This window comes from Protopterus annectens, chromosome 4.part0 (genome assembly GCF_019279795.1).
Source record: "Protopterus annectens isolate FY-2018-M chromosome 4.part0, PAN1.0, whole genome shotgun sequence".
NCBI classification, from domain to species: domain Eukaryota; kingdom Metazoa; phylum Chordata; order Ceratodontiformes; family Protopteridae; genus Protopterus; species Protopterus annectens.
In genome coordinates, this window is record NC_056733.1 from 1,855,517,845 (window position 1) to 1,855,539,401 (window position 21,557).

Consider the following 21,557-nt stretch of genomic DNA (forward strand, 5'->3'; position numbering starts at 1 on the left):
TACTGCATGTTGCTGTGTTGCAGCAACAAAATCAGCAATTCACGCCTGTATTTCACTTAAGCCAGCAATGTACAGTGAAGTGACATTTGGGCAATTGTTTAAATTTCAAGAGATTCACTAACTGGTAATGGCTAATGAAATTTACTTTGCTAAGAGATCCCGGGTATACAACATGTATCTTGAGGGTTCAGAGTGGTTACGGATTGTTTTATATAGTTTGCTTACTATGATCTACACATTTATATTCCAAATCTGCCGAACACTGAGAAAGTATGTAATTTTATTAGTTTTCATATACAGAAGAGTCCAGGGAGAAAGCTGCATGTTATAGTACAGTATCACTAGGATTCAGTAATGCCTACACTGAGTGTACACTGTTCTGAGTGAACAGATAACTCACAGCTTCTTCCTCCTAATTTTAGTTTTCCTACTGATATTCTTGCAGCTGTAAATACTCAGGGGGATTCACAGATGTTACCACAAAGTGTAAACCACATGTACACTAAGTGTAATCTTTCTGAGTGATTAGAAAGCAGAAAAAATATGGTAGGGATGTTCTTGAATAGAAATCACGTACACTCAGTGTAGGTGTTACTGAATTTGGCCTTAAATATGTTCCTTGAGATGTCTGATAATGTCATAAAAATACCTTACTCAGTTTAAAAAAACTAGCATCTACCAAGTGTTCATTATGGATGCCTTTTGCTTCTATGTAGCTTTGCAACAAAGAATAACTAATTAACTGCATTGATGAGCAATCTATCATTTTTAATGGCCTGTAGCTTGTGGCCTGCTTACTAAAAAATATGACATAATCTGTTATCCAGATGGGATCATTTGCAGATGTGCCATGTTTTAGAACATTTTACTTGCAATTCCTTGACTATCTAAATGGCTTGTAGCAGTTTGTCTGTCACCTCCTTCAACAAAACATAAAATCTATTTAACGTGTTTTAAATTATGAAGTTAAAATCAATAAGTTATTTAAATGGTTACAATATGCATCTGAATGCTTTGTTGCACAAAAAAAATAAGTATCCAAAACTGCAGTTTGCCAAGCAAGACTTGTATAAATAAATAACATCAATTAATTGGGGCTGCACTTATGAGGAGAGAAACTGTGTGTTTCCTCCTCATCCTTGGATGTGTAACTTTAGAGATGTAATATATGTCACAGTCATTTATGGGGCATAGTTCTCCACACACTAGAAGGGGTGCATTAGGGTTTACCCCTTGTAAAATCAAGGTTACTGTGTGTCATTTGCAAGTAAGGGACTTAGTTGTCTCAACCAAAGCAGCAATGGTCAAAGTGAATTTATGTACATGTCAAGTTACTGGTAAAAATGTTACAGCCTTCCAGTATACATATACTGGTTTTACTCTCTTTTCAATCACCTTTTTTTCTCTTTTTTGTCTCACTATTCTAATTACTATTGTGTTGAGTGTCCTAGCCAAGCCAAAGATGTTAGCCTAGCTTTACGTTACCTCTGTAAACTGTGCATGACTGATGCATCCTCTCCAACACCTGAAAATAAGAAATTGCATTGAAATGTGTGCTTTACATTCACAGCAATCTAGTTAAACCATTCAGCAGCTACATAAAAAGCAATAAGACTACATGCATTTTATAAAAAGAAATCCGGTTTATACACATTAAAACCTACTCTATAACACTAGGTTTTATGTTTCTTTGTATACACTGTTTTATACTGAGTCATTGCTTCATGAATTTCTTCAAGAAAGTTTCTTGGACTAGTTATGAGAAAAAGATTGCTAAATTAACATTGAAATGAAAATATGCCTCCTTTCTACAGATACATACACAGAGTGGCACATATAAACACATATGGGCACAATTTCTTAATACACAATCATAAACAGGAGAACACGCACATGCATACGCACATGCAAACACACGCACACACACACGCACACACACACACACACACACACACACACACACACACACACACACACACACACACACACACACACACAACATCTCAGTTTCCTGGATGTGCAAATGAGTAGAAGATCTCTCTTTATCCGCAACCCTTCTTCTGTTAATATCCAAGGTAGTAGTCAAATTGAATTGAAAAATGTTGTCATGGCACTAAGACTGTATCCTGCTCTTCAAAAGACCACCAAAGGAAGAAGTTCTACACAGCTATATCTATCTTTTTGTAGATCTGTCTCTCCCTCTACATATCTATCTATCTATCTATATATATATATATATATATATATATATATATATATATATAAAAGAGTCTATATTAATTCAGAGAAAGACATATTCTGCAAGGGTCTAAGTTAAATGAATGAACGATCATAATGTCGAGTACAACATACTCAAAATATTATGATCGTAAGTTCAAAATTTCGAACCCTCAAAAGCTTGAAGCAAACAAAATCGAAAGATTTTGCTTGTCCCACACCTCCCTTACACTTATATACAAAACACACACATACAACCAATGCGTACAAACTCCTACACACTCACATAACTCAAACACTACCACACCTCGCAAACACACCTACTTTTAAAATAAAGTGGGGGGCTTCACCCCTCACAACCCTCTAACTAAATATACCAACTCCGAGATCGCTGTACATTGGGGAAAGGGCAATTTCCCGGTAATTGCCCTTTCCCCAATGTACAGCGATCTCGGAGTTGGTATATTAAACAAAGCAGCCTGTGACGTTGCCATTCCGAACAGTGTAGCGTGTCTATGTCACACACTACACTGACTGGGATGGCCGATCAAAACATTTCTGAACTCCAAATTTCGGCATTTGGAGTGTCTGATTAAATGAACGATTGATCAAACATTGAGTATGTTGTAATCGACATTCTGATTACTCGTTCATTTAACATAGACCCTTCTGCAATGCATCTTCACAGATCACCAACCACCGAAATTCACTTCAGTGAACCATGGAATTTGTCCCACAGTTCAGAAACACTCGCCCACCAATCATCTGGAACACACAATGCACTAAATCAAATCCACCCAAGTAGGGGGCTTCACCCCTTCATCCCCACACCCCCCTAACTATATATAACAACTCTGAGATTGCACTACAGTGGGGAAAAGGGCAAAGTTAAGATGATGGCCAAGTGTTTCCAAACTGTGGAAAAAAATTCTGCAGTTTGCTGAAGTGAATTTCAACGGTTGGTGATCGATGAAGACATATTCGTGCAATACGGCTTTCTCTAAATTAATATAGACACATATATATATATATATATATATATATACACACACATATATGTGTGTGTGTGCCCGTGTATGTATGTATATATATATATATATATATATATATATGTGTGTGTGTGTGTGTATCTCTATATATCTATATATATATATATATATATATATATATATATATATATATATATATATATATATGTGTGTGTGTGTGTGTGTGTATAGTAGTTTACCACTGAAAATGTATAAATTGCTATGAATACATTAAAAAATATTCTTATTTCATTTATTTTATTCATTTCAGTTTAGACACTGGACAGACACACACACACATACACATATGCATATCAGAACCAGATTCACATTCATTGGCCAAGTATGCATGCATACAAGGAATTTGACTCCGGTTTCAATGACTCTCCAAGTATGAATTACATAAATGACATACATACAACTATTAAGAGCAAGACAAATGACATACATGCAAGTATTAAGAACAAGACAAAAAAGTAAATATTCATATACATACAAGGTTCAGTGTGCAACTCTGTACAAGAAATATTGAAATAAACTCTGAAAGAAACAAGTATTAACAATAATGGGTGTGCCTTCTTTGAAGGTTGGGCATCGGGCTGGCAACTCGGCACCGTAAACACTGCCAATCATTAGCGGACCACAGTTCCGCTGTGGCAACCTCTAACCGGGAAAAGCTAAAAGACATTACTGCACAATCTTTGGAGACTTGGGAAAAAGAATACCCCATCCAAATAAACTGAGTTAACCGTTTATGAACTTGATGGCCTGTGAAAACAAACTGTTCTTATATCTGCTTGTTTTGGTGCATATTAATCTATAATGCCTGGCTGATGGTAATAGTTCAAAAAGATGGTGGCCTGGATGTGAAGGATCGGTGATTATCTTCCCTGCCCTTTTCATAATTCTGGAATAGTACAGGCCCTGTAAGGAGGGCAAACTAGCACCAATCATATTTTTGTCAGGCCTGACTATTCGATGTAACCTATTTTTGTCATGATTAGACAGAGAACCAAACCACACTGTTATGGATGAGCTAAGAACAGACTCAATGACTGCTGTATAGAACTGAATCATAAGTTCCTCTGGGAGGCTGAATTTCCTAGGCTGTCGTAGAAAATACATTCGCTGTTGTCCCTTTTTTATAAAGGACCCTACACTGGTCTCCCACTTCAAGTCCAGGGAGATTATAGATCCTAACAACTTGAAGGATTCCACAACTGACACAGCAGTATTAAACATAAAGAGGTGGATAATATTGTAGTACTACAATATATACCATATCACAACATATATCAGAATGTATAACCATTACAAAATGAAGATAAGTTTTCCTTAAACAAAAGCAAGGCCTATTAGCAGTTCTGAACTTAAGGTACTTACAAAGTTTGAATGGACCGTAAAGGTGCAAAGAGTCCTTTGCTGATGGTCTGTAGTTTGTTGTCATATAAAGAAAGGAGGATCAGATTCTGGAGGTCTTGGAACGTATTAACTCTCAAGCAGTTGATCTTGTTAGCGTTGAGAAGCCTGCAAGAAAATTACATTTCATACTTTAGTTTTCTTGTGAAAATGAAACCATGGAATTTGACAAAAGGTTACAAGCGTAGACTTTGTGACTCTTAACAGAAATGTTTTTTAATAGGAATGTGCTAGACATTACTGAATAAGTAGCTGTGTGCCCAGTCAGACTTCCTCAGTCAACAAATGTGAAATAAATAAAAACTTTTTGAATTCTCAGTTTTCAGTCCCATCATGTAAGTGTGTATGCATGCTTATATTTCAGTCTTCTAAAACAGTACTACTTGATATAATAAACACAGGGATGTTGCTACAGAGTTTATTTCTCTGCCAGTGGTAGCATTATCAGAAAGAAGCCATCACAACAAACCTTTATCTCTGCCATTTGCCTTGTAAAATTCATTTCTTCAGTGTAAGCTTTCATGTAGCATGGCATATGTACCAGATGATGGCAGATATATGCTAGCAATCTCATCTGGACAGTACAGTTACATAGTCATTTTTGAGTCGATAGGCAGTTTGCATATTTAGAGGTATACTGATGCTTTTTCATGGAATTTACAGTCTGTATTCTAAGCAGGCAAGCAGAAAACTTCATCAGTTTTGCCAGTCCCTTTGCTTTAATGAAATTTACAATGAAGATGTTTTTTTGCTTAACAAAGGTAATGAATTACGTAGCAGTATCTGTGATATGAAGTACATACATCAACGTTAGCAAATACTATTTAAGGCTGAAACAGAAACAGAAAAGCAGCTAATAAAGATCATGTCTTTTCTACAGGTGGCGCAGCTGAAAATTACGAACCAACTTCCATTTCCATTTTTACATTATCTTATACCTGTTGCTTTCTTAACTTTGCAGACATATGAGATAAAAGGGCCTAGATTTAACTCTGATTTGATTCAGTTTTTGTCCTTACTAGCATCAGCTACATCACCAAAAGGAAAGTCTTTTTTTCTGTCAGAGCTTTTTGTTCCCATGCTTGATAGCAATCAAGCTGTTCCATGTGGGACTTAAACCCATTTATTTTCCTGTACCAGGTATCATCATTTCAGGGCACCATTGTATCCCTCTACCAAAGGCCAGATTGGCTTCCCATCACACAGAGAAATTCCCTCCTGATATTTTAAATTATCAGTATGGATCCCTTCCCATTCTTCACCTGCAGACTCACAGAAAGACAACTTCTACATAAGTCTTGACTGCTGTTAACCACAGCGCCCAGCCTGCTAACACCATTCACCCAACTAAAACAAACAGAACACCCCTTTTCGATTATGGGCCCTAAAATGGGGGATACCATCCATAAACAACATAACTGACGCAACTTTATACCCTTGTCAAGAGATAGCTAAAAGTCTATCCATGAAAACCAAGCATAATGCAAATGCTACAATAAGGGCAATACACTGAGATGTGAACACAGTAAACCAGTCACATTAACAAATACCAGTACCGTACATCCATCCATTCATCTTCAACCCCTTTTCCCATTATTGCACGTGGAGTCAGGGTGTCCCTTCAACAGTGACAATCACCTAGGGCCAAGGTTCATACCAATGGGTGGCTAGCCCTGCCACAGCTGTTCTTCCATGTCAGGCACTCACACTCACATTCAAACCTATACTCAATTTAGAGTGTCCAATCCACCTACTGCATGTCTTTGAATCTTCTTCTTCTTCTTCCTTCGGCTTTTCCCGGTTAGGGGTCGCCACAGCGGATCACCTGTCCGCTCATGATTGGCAGTGGAGTTTTATGGTGTTGAGTTGCCAGCCTGGCACCCAACCTTCCACAGAAGGAACACACATGCACACACTCACACCTAGGGCCAATTTAGAGTGTCCAATCCACCTACAGCATATCTTTGGGATGTGGGAGGAAATCAGAGCACCCGGAGGAAACCCACATGACCACAGGGAGGACATGCAGACTCCACACAGAAGGCACCCCAGCTGAGGATTGAACCGAAGAACCTCTTGCTGTGAGGCAGCAACGCTAACTGTTGCACCACCAAATGGAGCACCCAGAGGAAGCCCACGCAAACAAAGGGAGGACATGCAGATTCCTCACAGATGGTACACTGGCCAAGAACCGAACAAAGGAATCTCTTGCTGTGTATACAGCAAATTAAAGGCTCAGAAGTATATGTATACTCAGGGTACCTTGAACATTCAGTGTTTAATCTCTTTTACTACAGCTAGTAATAATCTGAAGCTAAATTATATATTTTTTCTTGTATTTTTCATTTCTTTTTTCTATTTTTTTTTTCTGGATGCAGCCAGAAAATGCTCCACTAAAGTCAGAATTCGAACCCATTTACCAAACACATACAATCTTCTTCTACCACTTTCATGCCCTCTTTTCCATAAGACAAGCAAATAGAGAAAAAATGTACCACACATCCACCAGAAACTCATTCTTGTTTTGTTGTCTTATTCCTGACTGTCTAAGAAAGGAATAGCAGGCTGAGTTAGCTGTTTGCTTTCCATATGCTAAGAAACTCTGTACTTTGGGGCATTTCTGCTAACTAGACTAGGAATAAGAACCAATATTCTGAAGTAACAGTACCCATTTTAGGTACATTTTAGAAGCAATGCAATTACATTAGGGTAGAGGAAAGGCTCATCTTATCAGTATCTCTTTACCTATTTCTGATTAAAGTCTTCTTCTAAAAACTATACATCCCAAAACAATAAAAGGCTTGTATGTAAAAGGAGAGAACATAACATGCCCCACTATACAAGCAATATCATTTTGTTTCTGAAAATAATGCACACATCTCTTGCAGTTGTTTTGGGAATCGGTTCAAATATATTTTCATGTCTCTTTCTGGCTGCATCATTAAACTAATAAAACAAGAGGTCAATGGTCTTACAAGATACCCCTCACCCCTCAAATATCTCTGACTTTTTAAGTATGCTCCTTGTGACATAAGATATCTAGGAATAAGGTTAGGGTCACTGCAACACTTCCAGATTGATTTAACCATAAAACAGATTATTGTAGAAGTTAAACCACCTCTGGCTCACTAAAACCTCAGTCTAATTGTGTTACAGTAGATTAACTCTATCCAGATGGCACTGTTCTTTTATTTCACATATTCGGCAGCCTCTCTCCTATTTCCTATATGCTGACAATCCTCTTTAAGACTGTGGAATGCAAATGGGAATCCAAAAACAGAAGCTTGAGCTTAACCACAGCTAAGAGAAGCAGGGATTATGAGTTACATATTCCTCTTGAGTACTGCAGTGCTAGCAGGTTTGTTACTGTACTAACATGAATGCCGACCCATTATTGCCCGGACTTTAAACAGTTAATCTTACTACATCAACATACTATCACAGTCCATTACAAGTCTCAGAGAAAGCAAGTCAGTCCATTTATCCTAGATAACAGACTGAAAGGTGTGGGGATTCAATCTCCTACCATTTTAACCTAACCTCCTCTGCCTGCACATTGCTACCTTTTCAGAGCTATCATTCAATACCTAGTGACATAGTCACACCTTAATACAGCCATTATTCCCAGTAACATCTCCTAGTTCTTAACAGGCTATGTAGCTACTGTTAACTGTCTCATCATTTTATAATATCAGAAGATTACACTCTTATTAAATGCATAATAAGAAGACGTAATGTTTATGCATAATCAAAGAAGAATGCCTTTTGTTTGCTATGGTGTACAGGAAAGTTAGTCAGCACCATCCATTAGCAGCACCAGATGGAAATGTTTTCTTTGGTAACACTTGATTACGATGCAGACATCTATGGCATTAGTACACTGTCCAGTAATATTTGTTCAAATGAATAACAGTTTTTCAAGGAAACTACTGAAGAAAGGATGCTCTGTGTGTCATTTCACTGGCACAGGCATTTCCATGAAATATTCTCATAATGTACAACATACGTCATTCAGATGAAAGGTATGAGGTGTCAGAAGTTAAGTTGGAGAAGATCAGCTGTATAAACTGTTTGCATCAATTCGTGAAACCACTTTTTTCTTAGATGGATTACTGTAAGATACTGCTTTAACCCCACACAGGAGTAAAACAGCAGATGATTCGATACTAAGGGTAAAAAATGCAAAGTGCAGTGGACACCCACCTCCCCTCAACGTGGGTTTGGTTGTTGTTGCTTTAGCCACATAAAACATGACTAAAACGCCCCACAAATGTAGTTGTGGATTGTTCTCATTCAACACTTATTTACACAGACTGCTTCTGAGTAACTCTTCCAAATATATCTTCCTGAACCAGCAAAGAATCTGATGCATATTAATGTAATGCTAAATAAAAGATTCACTCAACATGCGACTGCTCATTTATTTTTAACATAATCCATGCTACTTTCTGATATGATGAGCCTCATGTTTCATGATAGAATTAATGGCTAGTTATTCACATGGCAAACCAAAATTTGGAAGCTAAAAACACTGTGAGCAATTTTTAATAAATGTTCAGAAAAGTGCTGTTGAGTTATAGCTACGTCACCTTGATTATGTCACAAGGGGTGCAGAACTGAAGACTGGCCTCTCAACCTACAACTAATGTAGTTTACACAGAAATGTAAAAGACTATAGAAATCAGTGTCACATCAGTCTATGTAGTTTAAATGTACCGTGTGCTCTGAGTACTCTCTCTTTCCCCTTCGCCTGCTCTCCATGCCCAGCCTTGTAGAGTTAAATACTCACAAAAATGAATAAAAACAAACTGAACATCTGAAATACTGACAGCTCTAAAGTAAGTTTCATATAAAAATTAAGGCTTCAAGAGAAAAACACTTGAGTGGTTTTACAGAGACAGATACCTTGCTAGCTATTCCAGAGAAAATCAAATGGCATAATTGGTGGTGAATAGAATAATACAGACATGTAGTAATGCATTAAAATCCATTTAGAATGAGAGCCTTAGCTCTGCTGTGCTTTGTACATTTCTGCTGTCTGTGGTTAATTTAACGAAATTTCATTACAAGCCTCAAAATGTTTTCAGCAATGTAATAATATTTTCATTGGAATCAGAACTCTGTTATACTGTTATTCTAACTATTTTAGTTAAAATAAACCAGGCATTTAGTGTGAAAGGGTGATGATCGTTTTTTAAATGGCACATAATATGGCATGAACAAACTGTATGATCTCACATCACTAAATATATCATGAAATAGACACTGCACTGGCAATGCAAATTAAGACCTTACAAGAAAAATTATAATTTCAAAACTTAAAATAAGTAAAAAAAATCAAATGGTGTGACACTCATAGGTAGGTACTAGGCTATCAGCCCAAGGGCCTAAATAAGCCTAGCCAACAAGGTTCCCTGGCTTACGCCACCCAAGAAAGTTATTTTCTTGTGCCCGTCGAGTAGAGCCACTGAAGTGATCCCCGGGCTGTATTTCCTATTTCCCATCCATTCATCAAGATTTTTCTTGAAGAGTGCTAATGAGGAACTTTGCTTGACATAGATGCATAGCTTGTTCCAGAGTATGGGAAGTCTCTGGGACAGGAATCTATCCCTCCAGCATGTCCTGTTTATAGTGGTGACAAGGTTTAGGTCCCTAGAGTGTGTAGCTCAGAGGGATTGGGATTTCTTTAGGTGTAGCATGTCCAACAGCTCTGGGTTTGACATTGCTTTATATGTTAGGCAGAGATCACCTCGGAGAAGGCGATATGCTACGGAGTAAAGCTGGCATTTTTTGAGACGGTCAGTGTAGGGCATCTGTTTGAGGCCAGTAATCCTCTTTGAGATGTATTTCTGTGGCCTTTCCATCTGCTGCAGATGTCTTGTGAGGTACATTCCAAAAGGGGCGTTGTACTCTATAATGGGTCTAATGAGTGTCGAGCAGAGGAGAACAATGACCTCTTTTTTTCTGGATGAGAACCCTTTTGTGATGAGGTGTGCCACGTAGAAGGATTTCCTGACTACTGTGGTGATGTGATTATCAAAGGAGAGACTACTGTCCACCTGGGTCCCCAGGTCTCTTATCACACATTTGGCATTAAGTAGACTGCTACCTATGTGGTAGTTCATGGGTACACAGTTTTTACCAAAGGGGATGACAATGCACTTTTTGGCACTGAGCTTGAGGCCATGGCTCTGACACCAGGCATCTGTCTAAGTGAGGCCCTTCTGTAGGATGTCCACATCATTTGGGGACTCATCTATGGCTCCTAGTTTGAAATCATCTGTGAACTTCATTAGCCAAAGACCTTCTGTGTTAGCCTGTACTTCAGAGAAGTAAATACTAAACAGGAGAGGTCCCAGGACTGAACCCTGTGGTACTCTACTTGTCACTGGTTTGAAGTCAGATTTGGAGTCTGCAACTTTTACAGTGTGGGTTTTGTCAGTGAGCTAGTTGGCAACCCTCTTGTGACATAGGGATTTATACCTAGTTTAGTGAGTTTAACTATAATTCCAGAATGGAGAATGGTGTCCAAAACCTTGGCGAGGTCAAGATAGGCTGTGTGAACCACCTTACCCTCGTCTACAGTTTTGGTGACTGCCTCAAAGAAGTCGATCAGGTTCAGGAGGCATGCATGATCTGCCTTTCACAAACCCGAACTGGGTGGGGTCCAGAGTTTGGAGGTCACCAATGTCTTTGTTTATGTGTCCCATGATGATACGTTCCATGGCCTTACAGAACAGGCTCGTCAGGCTAATACGGCGATAGTTCCCGGGATCAGTGGTGGCTCCCCCTTTGTGGAGTGGGATAATTGTTGCTGTGCGCCATTCAGTCGGCACAAAGCCTGATGTGAGACTATGACTGAGCATGGTGCTTAGGTGGAGAGCTAGTTCGTTCTGAAGTTCGTGTAAAATGCAGCCTGGGATGTTGTCCAGTTCCATAGATGCTGTGATTTTGGCTTTAGAGAGTGTAGCTTTTACTTACGTAGTTGTGATTACAGGGACTCTGCATTCTTCCTGTATAGATAAGAGCCCTTTAGTGGGTGAGAGAGGGGTAAAGTTAGCACTGAACTTATCTGCCAGGACATTGGCAATATCAGTTGGTTCTGTAATTTTCATGCCATTGTGATGTAACTAAGAGCAGACCTGGGTGTTGCCATTGAGATTCTTGGCATAGCTATAGAATGATTTGTGTTTGTCCCTAGAATCAGTGGCGATTTTGTTTTCGTAGCTAGCTTTGGAGGATCTTATAAGGGATCTCAGCTTCTTACTGAGGCTGACCAGGGAACTCCTCCACTCATGGGATTTTACTCTCTTTTGCAACAGTTTCTTCCTTCTGTTATAGAGTTTGTTTATGGCAGGGGACCACCAGATTGGCTTCCTTTTTTCTGGAGGATATCATCTTGGTTCTGTTTGGGATAGCATGTAATCCTCTTTGAGATGTATTTCTGTGGCCTTTCCATCTGCTGCAGATGTCTTGTGAGGTACATTCCAAAATGTACCTCACAAGAGTGCATTTTTGTAGGATTCAGCAGTCGTAACTGTACTGTCTATCTGCATGGGTGTCATGAAGTTCACCACTTCTGTCTTAAGAAGTATGAAGTTGGCTATGAAGAAATGTTTTATCATGATTTCCTTAATGGGGGGTAGGGGCCGGATGTGGATATCTAGGGTGATTAGCTTATGGTCAGATCTGACCAACGAAGAGTTGACTTCAGGTGTGGAACACTGGTCACTCATGTTGGTAATGACTAGGTCTAGGATATTATTGCCCCTGGTGGGGGCGTGGATAAGTTGATCCAGGGCATTGGAATTTATGAGTTCCAGAAAGTGTTGAGTGAAGGAGTTGGTACATGAGTAATTTTCCCAGTTAATGGTGGGGTAGTTGAAATCGCCCATTAGCAGATATTCTTATTTTGGCAATAGTGAGAATAATTTTGAGGAGGAACAGACTTTTATGACTTATAAAAGGATATGAATTGTTTATTGACTGTATTCATTGTACCACATAATGTAGATCACTGGTACTATATACCAAAGTAAAGTACTAAAAAGAACAGCTCTGTATTAGCTAACTTTGACAATGTCTAATCAATGAACTTCTGGGAGACAGAATCCTTGAAAGAAAGTTCTTCAGAGTTTCCCTGTATTCAGTTTTCTACCACCAACCATATCACCAAGAGAAGGCATTCAGAACCTCAAATGTTCTGAATATCAAATGCAACAAGGTTGACAATGGAACACTGAATCACAGAATATCGACAGCAAGCATGCACAAAACAGTACAACATGTGCCCATGTTGGGGACCCCACCCCACCCTCCTTCAACTTAAATATACCAACTCCAAGATCATACTACAGTGAAGAAAGTGCATCAAAAAACATCACCACTGTACTGTGATCTCAGACAATATTATGTTAACAATCTGTACTTTATCATTCCAGCGTCCACTTTATTGCATTTGATAGTCAGTGTGCTTGACATTCTTAATGTATCCCACACCGACAGCTCTTGGATCAAGCTTGGACATCACAAAAATGGAACCAAGTAAAACGAGAAGATGAAATAAAAAAAAAACAAAGCAAACAAAATGTGTTCCTTACTTCTAGACAGTACAGTGGTACAATTGGTATAGCACTGCTGCTGCAAAACACCGGGGTTCTCGGGGCTCCTGTGTGAAGTACACATGCCCACTCTGCCTCAAAATGCAAAACATTGGGGTTCTCAAAGTTTCTGTGTGGAGTACACATGCCCACCCTCTCTCAAAATACAAAACACTGGAGTTCTCAGGGCTTCTGTGTGGACTACACATGCCCACTCTGCCTCAAAATGCAAAATATTGGGGTTCTCAGAGTTTCTGTGAAAATGCAAAACATTGGGGTTCTCAGGGCTTCTCTGTGGAGTACACATGCACACCCTCTCTCAAAATGCAAAACACTGGGATCTACAGTTTGATTTTCAGCTGAAGAGCTTTCTGTGTGTAGTCTGCATGTCCACTTTGTTGTTAAAACTACAAAATACTTGGATCTCCAGTTCAGCTCACAGCTGAGAAGCTTTCAGTGTGGTGTCTGCATGTTCACTCTGTATTGAAATTGCAGAACACTGACATCTCCAGTTCTGTTTTCAGCTCTGGAGCTGTCTGTGTGGAGTCTGCAAGCCCCCCACCCCCAGTCTCTAAACTCATGTCTACCAGGTGCTGTTATTTCTTCCTGCATCCCAAAGAGGTACTTTAGACAAATTTTTGATCCTCCAAATTGCTCAGTGGTGGGTGGGATCATGCAGTGTGAGAGGGAGTGCTTGTATTTACACTACACATGAAGTCAGTGCTTGTATTTACACTACATGGGATTAGTTCCTCTGCCTAATGCCTACTAAGTGTTTGGTATGAGATTCACAGGAGAGCTGAGGTTTCTAATAATTTATTAAAGAGTGAAATTAAATGGCAACTTGTTACTTATATGTGCTTCAATGAAATTCACTCTTATCTTTTCAAAGGAAATACAGTACAGTAATAATATACTAAAACTCCCACTGGTTCACTATCCCAATTGCATCTCTTTGAAAGGATTTTGCATATTATATATGAGCTTTAATAATATTTTCTAGAATTAGAGAGGAGGTTGACTTGTAAAATGGCAAATTTTAACTCTAAAGATTGTTTTTTTTTTCTTTAAATGCCATTTTAACATATAAATGCAGTTGCTGTGTCTTTTCGGCTTTTTCCAGTTAGGGGTTGCCACAGTGGAACTCCGGTCCGCTAATGATCGTTAGTTGAGTTTTACGTGCCGAGTTACCAGCCCTGATGCACAACCTTCAATGAAGGTACGCTACCGTTATATTTTAACATATAAATGCAGTTAATGTTCCTGAAATCTGTATTTCTTTTTTATTTTACTTTTCTGTTGGTATTCTTGATATCCCTTGAGCCACTTGATAGCTACATTTATCAAACAAGATAGTAAACTCTATTCCTATTTACAAAGGAAAACCAGTAGTAAATGACTGTGGCAGACAAGGATTGAATACTAGAAATGCAGAAGACAAATGCAAATACAGAAAAAAAGAAAGCATTATAGGCCCAAGACTTTGCCCTCGTGCTTCCCAAGATCCATTGTAGTATTTTAACATCAAGTTGTATAACATTATACCACTGCATTTTTTACAATGGAATATATTATACATTATTTTCTAAATGTGTAACTGGGCTAAACTTGTGAACTTTTATTTCTTATGTCTGATTTTCCTTTATTCCGTTATAATTTTCTTCTCCCGGACTGACAACCATCAGCCACATCTTGACATTCCACTAGAGTAAGCAGTGCCGTAATGCGGCACCAATTAGGCACTCAAGAGGGTTTAATTAAATTGTTCACCATTGCCCTTCTCAGTACTTAAGGAGTAATGACGTCAGTGCAGTATGTACATGTACATGTGTGCCACCACTGCAGATATCCTCAGTGCACAACCATTTATTAGAGCAATGGGATGGAGGGATGTTGGGAAGAAATGAGGTAAGGGTAAGGAGGAGCTTAAGGGTTTTAGGCAAGTGTAACTGGGGTAGGAGTCACATTTTGGCATTTCCTTTTCATGGATGTTACTATCATCTGTGTCATGTTTTGGCTGAATTTAATAATTATTGGTTAACAATCATGTTCATGGAAGATTAATAAAGGTCGTCAAATGTCATTTGGTGTGATGTGTTTATTGAAGGGGACCAGGACTAAAGGACACAACAGACCTAACAGATATACTGCCATGTTAATAATTCCAGCATGGATCTCTCTATACATGCACTCACGTTTATTTTTAACTGATATGGTCTACAAGTTTTTTTTGTTTTGTTTTGTTTTTTTTGAAACACCTTTATTGAATTATCACTTGTGACATAGGCAAATTTACATTTCTACAAAAGTAATCAAACTATTAAATTAATATCAGCAAACATTATACTTCACATATATTGCTATATATCATACTACCTAACATTACATAAAATACACATTTCTTGCCCCTTTCTTTAAATTTGTAACATCTTTATTAAACCATGACATAAGCAATCGTTCATTTATATAAATGAAAACAAGCAATGCTGGTATGGTCTACGTGTTAATCAGATATGTAATTCATGAACTACATGTTTTCATTTTGAATAAATAATGGCAGAGAGAGTTTGTATCACACGTTAACCTTTTGATGGTCTGCATTAAAATATCTTTTTCAGTAAAACTTCAGTGTATCAGCCACAGTGAATACATACAAATGAGCTGTAACTCATAACACTGATATCATTTTTTGAAACCGCTATTACGCCAGTGACCTCTATTCTGCTTAGCACTGAACTGAATGGTTCCTACAGCATATTAATTTACATCACCTGTCTGGTAGTACATTTGCATTCTTATTGTTTTCAAAACTAAAATTGGGGGAACAACATTACACATCTCTGCAGCTACTGTGCAATCTTACAAGTTAACAGGGGGTGCTGACAAGGTGAACCTTTTATAAAAAGAGAGCATCTTTATATTAAAATCAAAATGTGTATTCCCATATTTTTACAGGTATCTGTTTAGATTTTGGAGTCAGAATGATAAGAGAACCATTAGTGTCCTTGAAGAGTAATTAATGCCTCTAAGAAGGAATGGAAACTATACAAACCTACAATTACTTTGAATTGTCTCTACAGCCTGGAAATATGTAACATATAACTATGAAAACCCTGAGTCATTTGATACACCAGATACCAAAATATAAGGTATGAGATGTACATAATAACAAGCAATCAACCCTCAGCAATCAGGTCATGAAATTTCAACATTACTGACTGCACTGATATCCAGTATAAAAAGCCTTAACTGTTGGGACTGCCTGGAAATAAAATGAAACAGGAAATATTACAAAAAGAGGAAATAAATTTACGTTTGGGTAATAAACGTAGCATTGATTAATGTAAGCAGACTGAAAGAAGCTGGATATAGTGAAATCACTTCCCACGATAGCCTCACTCACAAACACCAAAAGTATTGGAGTCTACCTTCAGCCAGGTAGCATGATGCCCGAGTCTCCATCTGTACAATCAGAAACTTGATTTCCAAAATGGTCCTTTAGAATCAAAGTACCATGGCTCGGTGATATTACCTTTGTTTGGTGAAGATGGAGGTATCAGTCAGAACACTAGACACAACTTCATAATTCTATGGAGACAGAAAGGAGACCGTATACTGCTTAAAGCGATGACAGTACACATGACAGCACTCATGACAGTACACATGACAGCACTCATGACTGTACTTGTGACAGTACTCATGACAGTATGCATGGCAGTACTAATGACAGTATGCATGACAGCACTCATGACAAGACTCATGACAGTACACAGGACAGTATGCATGGCAGCACTCATGACAGCATGCATGAACAGTACTCATGACAGCACTCATGACAGTACGCATGACAGTACTCATGACAGCATTCATGACAACACTCCTGCCTAACTTCAAGTGGGGAGGGTTATTTCTGTGATACTGGTAGTTGGTATACTATCAAACAACTTTGTCTGAGCACATTTTAAATGATCTTAATGAATTCTTAATAAAAAGAAAATATCAGTAATTTTGGCACTTAATAAAATGGAACTAGTATCAAACATGTCAAGATAATTCACTACCTGGCAGTGCAGAGAGAGATAAAATTAGTAAAACTTATTCCCCTTTAAATGTGTTTAAATAATCCTTTTTGTGCATTAATTATTTTAAAAATCTGCATTCACGAGTAAAAATGAATGACATCATGGCTCCTCCCATATTTTCCACAATGCGGTATTCATGTTGTTTGACCACTCTAGTAATGAGGAAAAGGAGATGAGAGCTTGATAGCAAAATGCACATGGGATTCTGTGCTCCACTGCAAAGTTTCATTGCTAGCATTAACAGTCAACAGTTTGCCAATATATATTAAACTTGAACCAGAGAGTGATAACACGCATCCCCAAATGTCTACAAAGCAAACTGTGAATGAAGAACAACTAGTTATGTTAGAGTATTAAATAAATAAATAAATAACTTACAGTAGCTGGAGAGACGTGAGTCCATCAAACAGTCCTTTGGGAATTTCACTGATCTTATTTCCATACAGTACTCTGTAAGCCAGTAGAAACAAGAAAGGTAGTGGAATTAAAATGATAAGAAAATGTATAAATTGTGCAAAAATATATCTGCAAAAGGCTAGACACACAGCATTTTCAGCACATGGCTTTCTTAACATACACTGTACTGCAGGTATTGTATGTATGGTTATGTGCGTGATATGCATTGAAATAGTGTTGTCTTTCTGTCAGTATACCTACTCAGTATTTCAAGATATTTTGTTTTGTGTCTGAAAAAATTTGTTACATTTTCAGAACATACTATTGCAGAATGACCCTAAAGTGAGAAGGGATAGATAAGAAACTCATTCTTACATGTAATACTGTCCTTCACATGTATACACTGATAGCCAAAATGAAAAAAAAGGATAATAATTTCAAAATACTTTGCATAATAAAGAATCTCATCTTACACAGCATTATTAAAACAAATGTAAAGTTTTGTATGGAGTTAAAAATTAAGTTCTGCAACAGAATCTGAAAATTTTAAACAGAAGTGAAACATAACAACAAATTCTTTAAATATATTTTTTTCTCCTCTGCCAAAGACTGCCCCCATCATTCCAAGACAATGATTAAATATTATCTTGTAACAAAATTAAAAAAAAACATAACTGCAGAAGATGACACAGTTTCTAATAATTCTGCACTATTTGCATAACCAGTATATGTCAGTTACCCCTTCTATGCTCCTGCCAACACATCTTTAAGGACTCTGAGGTCTTATAGTCCATTACCTTATTTGGCATCTGCTTTAATTTACAACTATTGATTGCAGGGAAAAGGCAGAACTTACTACCTTTAATCTGGTAAACAACATCCCTCCTCTCTCATCTCTCTTTCCTCTTGACCTGTGTTCTATCACACTCTCCTTTATGTCTTCTGCACTGACATCATGTCTCCAGTTTCTTACTTATCCTCGTTTGAGAAGAGATTTAGCTCTCCTAAGGTGTCCTTCTACACTTTGTCCTTGAAAACCTACAGATTGGTTGATGACTGTTACAGAAGTGATGGCTGAGAAGCAATCTGGCTAAAATAACTGTCACTGATAGTGAAGGTTTCTCTTTTCTCCAATATTGAGCAAATGTGCACTAAGTTTAAATTTAAGTTTGGGGGGTTCTAGAGTGTGAATAGAGGCTTGCCCACTTTGGAGTGAATTAGACAAATACTTACAACAAATTGTCCTTGATTTTGGGCCTCTGCCCCTCATTATTTTTGGCTTTGCCAAGAATTCTTGAGCAAAGAATCTGAGATGTATGGCTACAAAACTTGCTGTAGTCTAACTTGTTGGTCAGACTTTGTCTCATGGGACAGCAAATGAAACTCAAACTGGTATTCTCCATAACCATCTGCCCACCCTTTTTCATCCACTGTGCATAGACTTGTCAGGATGGCATCTGCTGTGTCATCTCCTTTCACTGAGAGACTTCAGTGTGCTGTTGTAATAGTACTGCAATACATTTTTTTTAATTACAGATTAACAAACTGTTCTTTATTTCCCAGGCCACCAGTCGAACAAGAGTTAACTACTTTCCATTCAACTACTCTTTTTTTAAATTGGTTCCTGAATAACATGTTGTCTAAACTTTGAGCACTCAAAGTTTTAAATCCATTTTATGTGATCAACATCACATTTCCTGACAAAAAGTGCAAAATCATAACAATAAAGAGAGGCAATCTTACTGTTTCCCACCACAATAAATCAGAATGACCTGATATTCATCTCCTGCTAAAGCAAATCTGCTTTTATAACATCACCAAGACAGTACTGATTCCTTTATTAATTGCTGAGGTTTAGAAAAAAAGGATTTGTAGTCCAATGGGTTGTATGAACCACCTTCAAAATGCTCAACATCCCATCTAGTCAGTTAAATTTTAGCCCAGTTAGTATCAGTACTAACACAGTAAACCAAGTTAATGTAGCACAGCTGAAAGCACAACCAGATTTTTTGGTTATCTAAAGAAAAACTCTGGTATGAAATCAAGAAAATTGCTGAAAGAGCCAAAATGGTTAATAATATTACTTTAACCATTAATCCACAACAGTCAACATCTCTCCTTATAAAGAAATGTCATTGATATATCATATCTCAAACAACAGTTCTCTACCATGCTAAAATACATCCTTCTCATTCTCATGCACACTGTAATAATTACTTTCTTAGCTTCATACATGCTTTAAATTTCTTTCATGCTATTTTGCTGGAAGTTCAGACATGCCTGAGAAATCTGTCAAAGCAAGGCGATGCTATAGATGATGGGCTTCCTATCATATTTCGCATAGTATGGAACACATTTACAATCACTCTTCTCCAACACGTCATAAATTCATCAGTATATTCTTGGAAATGTACTGCCACAGTCTTATCACTGCCCAAAAAGGATGTTATGCTTACATTTCATTTCTACAAGCCTGTCTCTCTTATTGCATCTTGTCTATGTAGTTATCATCTCCCCAAGAAGAATCTCTTTCTTCCAAGGTTATGATACCAAAAGACTTGCCATCTACTCCATTACAAGTCATATTTTGTTAAACATAGGCAAAGATAAACTGACTGGTGATTTGGTCACTGGTTTATCCAAAGTCTTCAGTGCGGACTAGGATAACATTGTAATTTATGAACTTTGCCTCAGACTACATAATCTCAAAAATATACCAATCAAATGATTGCAAAGCTATCTCTGCACGATATCCTTTGAGTGAAAATCAATCAGTCCCTATCCCACCAAGTCACTGCCACTGTAGCTGAACTCAAGGAGTCCATCTTCAGTCCATTGTTATATGCCACTATCATCAACGCATCTATCATGGCCATCTTGGGCTGCAGAGAGATCTAACAGCAAAATTAGCAACAACCTGAACCACTGTTTAGTAAAGATGCAACAATGGTGTCGTGCACAAATTTTAACCATTAACCTCTGTACACAGCAGGCATGTTATATGAAATATTTAAAACTCCCTAAAATGTATTAATGTTGACAAGAACCCTAGACTGCTGAATCACCCAAGTCTAATACTAAATTCAGAGATACTATTCAAATACTTAGGCATATGGTTAGAATTCACATCTCTCCTACTCTTACCACGTCAAGAAGGTTCTTTCCAAAGTGAAAGTACTGCTCCACACCTGCCACAAAATGTTGTACATGATTAGTAATGAGGCCAATGTGCTCTTGCTATGGAATAAATGTGGGTTGTCTGTGGTAACTAATGTCTCAGCTAGCTAAAACCACAAAATGCAAGCTGAACTAAACAGAATGTGCAAATTCAAAGAACATACCTAAAGGTTGAAATGGCAGTGAAGCAGCAGAACTCCTCGCTTAGACAGAAGGACAGAAGCAACATTTTGCTGCTTGATCTTCATTTGAAATACTATTCCACACTACGCCACTTACTAAAGACTAAAAAAGTCCTGCATAATCACACAATTCTACCACTATTTCCGTAACTCCACTCTTATCTAGCACAAAGTCCTTTCTAAGACAGGCTCCCAAAACGGGGAATGAACTGCCAGTGCTCTTGGAAGTATTAATACATACCTTGTTTAAAACCAAACTTTCACTGCCTGAATATCGTATCTTGATAAGTTACCTTCAACATCAGTAATATGGATTTGGATCCTGCAGATTGCTGTGCTGTGTGAATTATTTTTATTGCTGACCTCTGTATATGTCTGGTATAAACTGCATTCTGTATGTATGTATCCTCTTGCTGAGCAAACTTTAATATTTAATGATGTGTTTCTAACATTGCA

General features: G+C 37.9%; 1 protein-coding gene across 2 annotated transcripts in view; it reads right to left on the reverse strand.

The window, feature by feature from the left end:
• Window positions 1–21,557, reverse strand: part of LOC122800048 (slit homolog 3 protein-like) — a 2,083,326-nt gene that overhangs the window by 439,837 nt on the left and 1,621,932 nt on the right. For both annotated transcript variants that reach the window (XM_044069531.1, XM_044069532.1), the window contains 2 exons: window positions 17,725–17,796; window positions 4,629–4,772 (listed from right to left, as the gene is read on the reverse strand). In XM_044069531.1, the coding sequence (XP_043925466.1) occupies window positions 4,629–4,772; window positions 17,725–17,796 (216 nt within the window). The remainder of the gene's footprint in view (window positions 1–4,628; window positions 4,773–17,724; window positions 17,797–21,557) is intronic.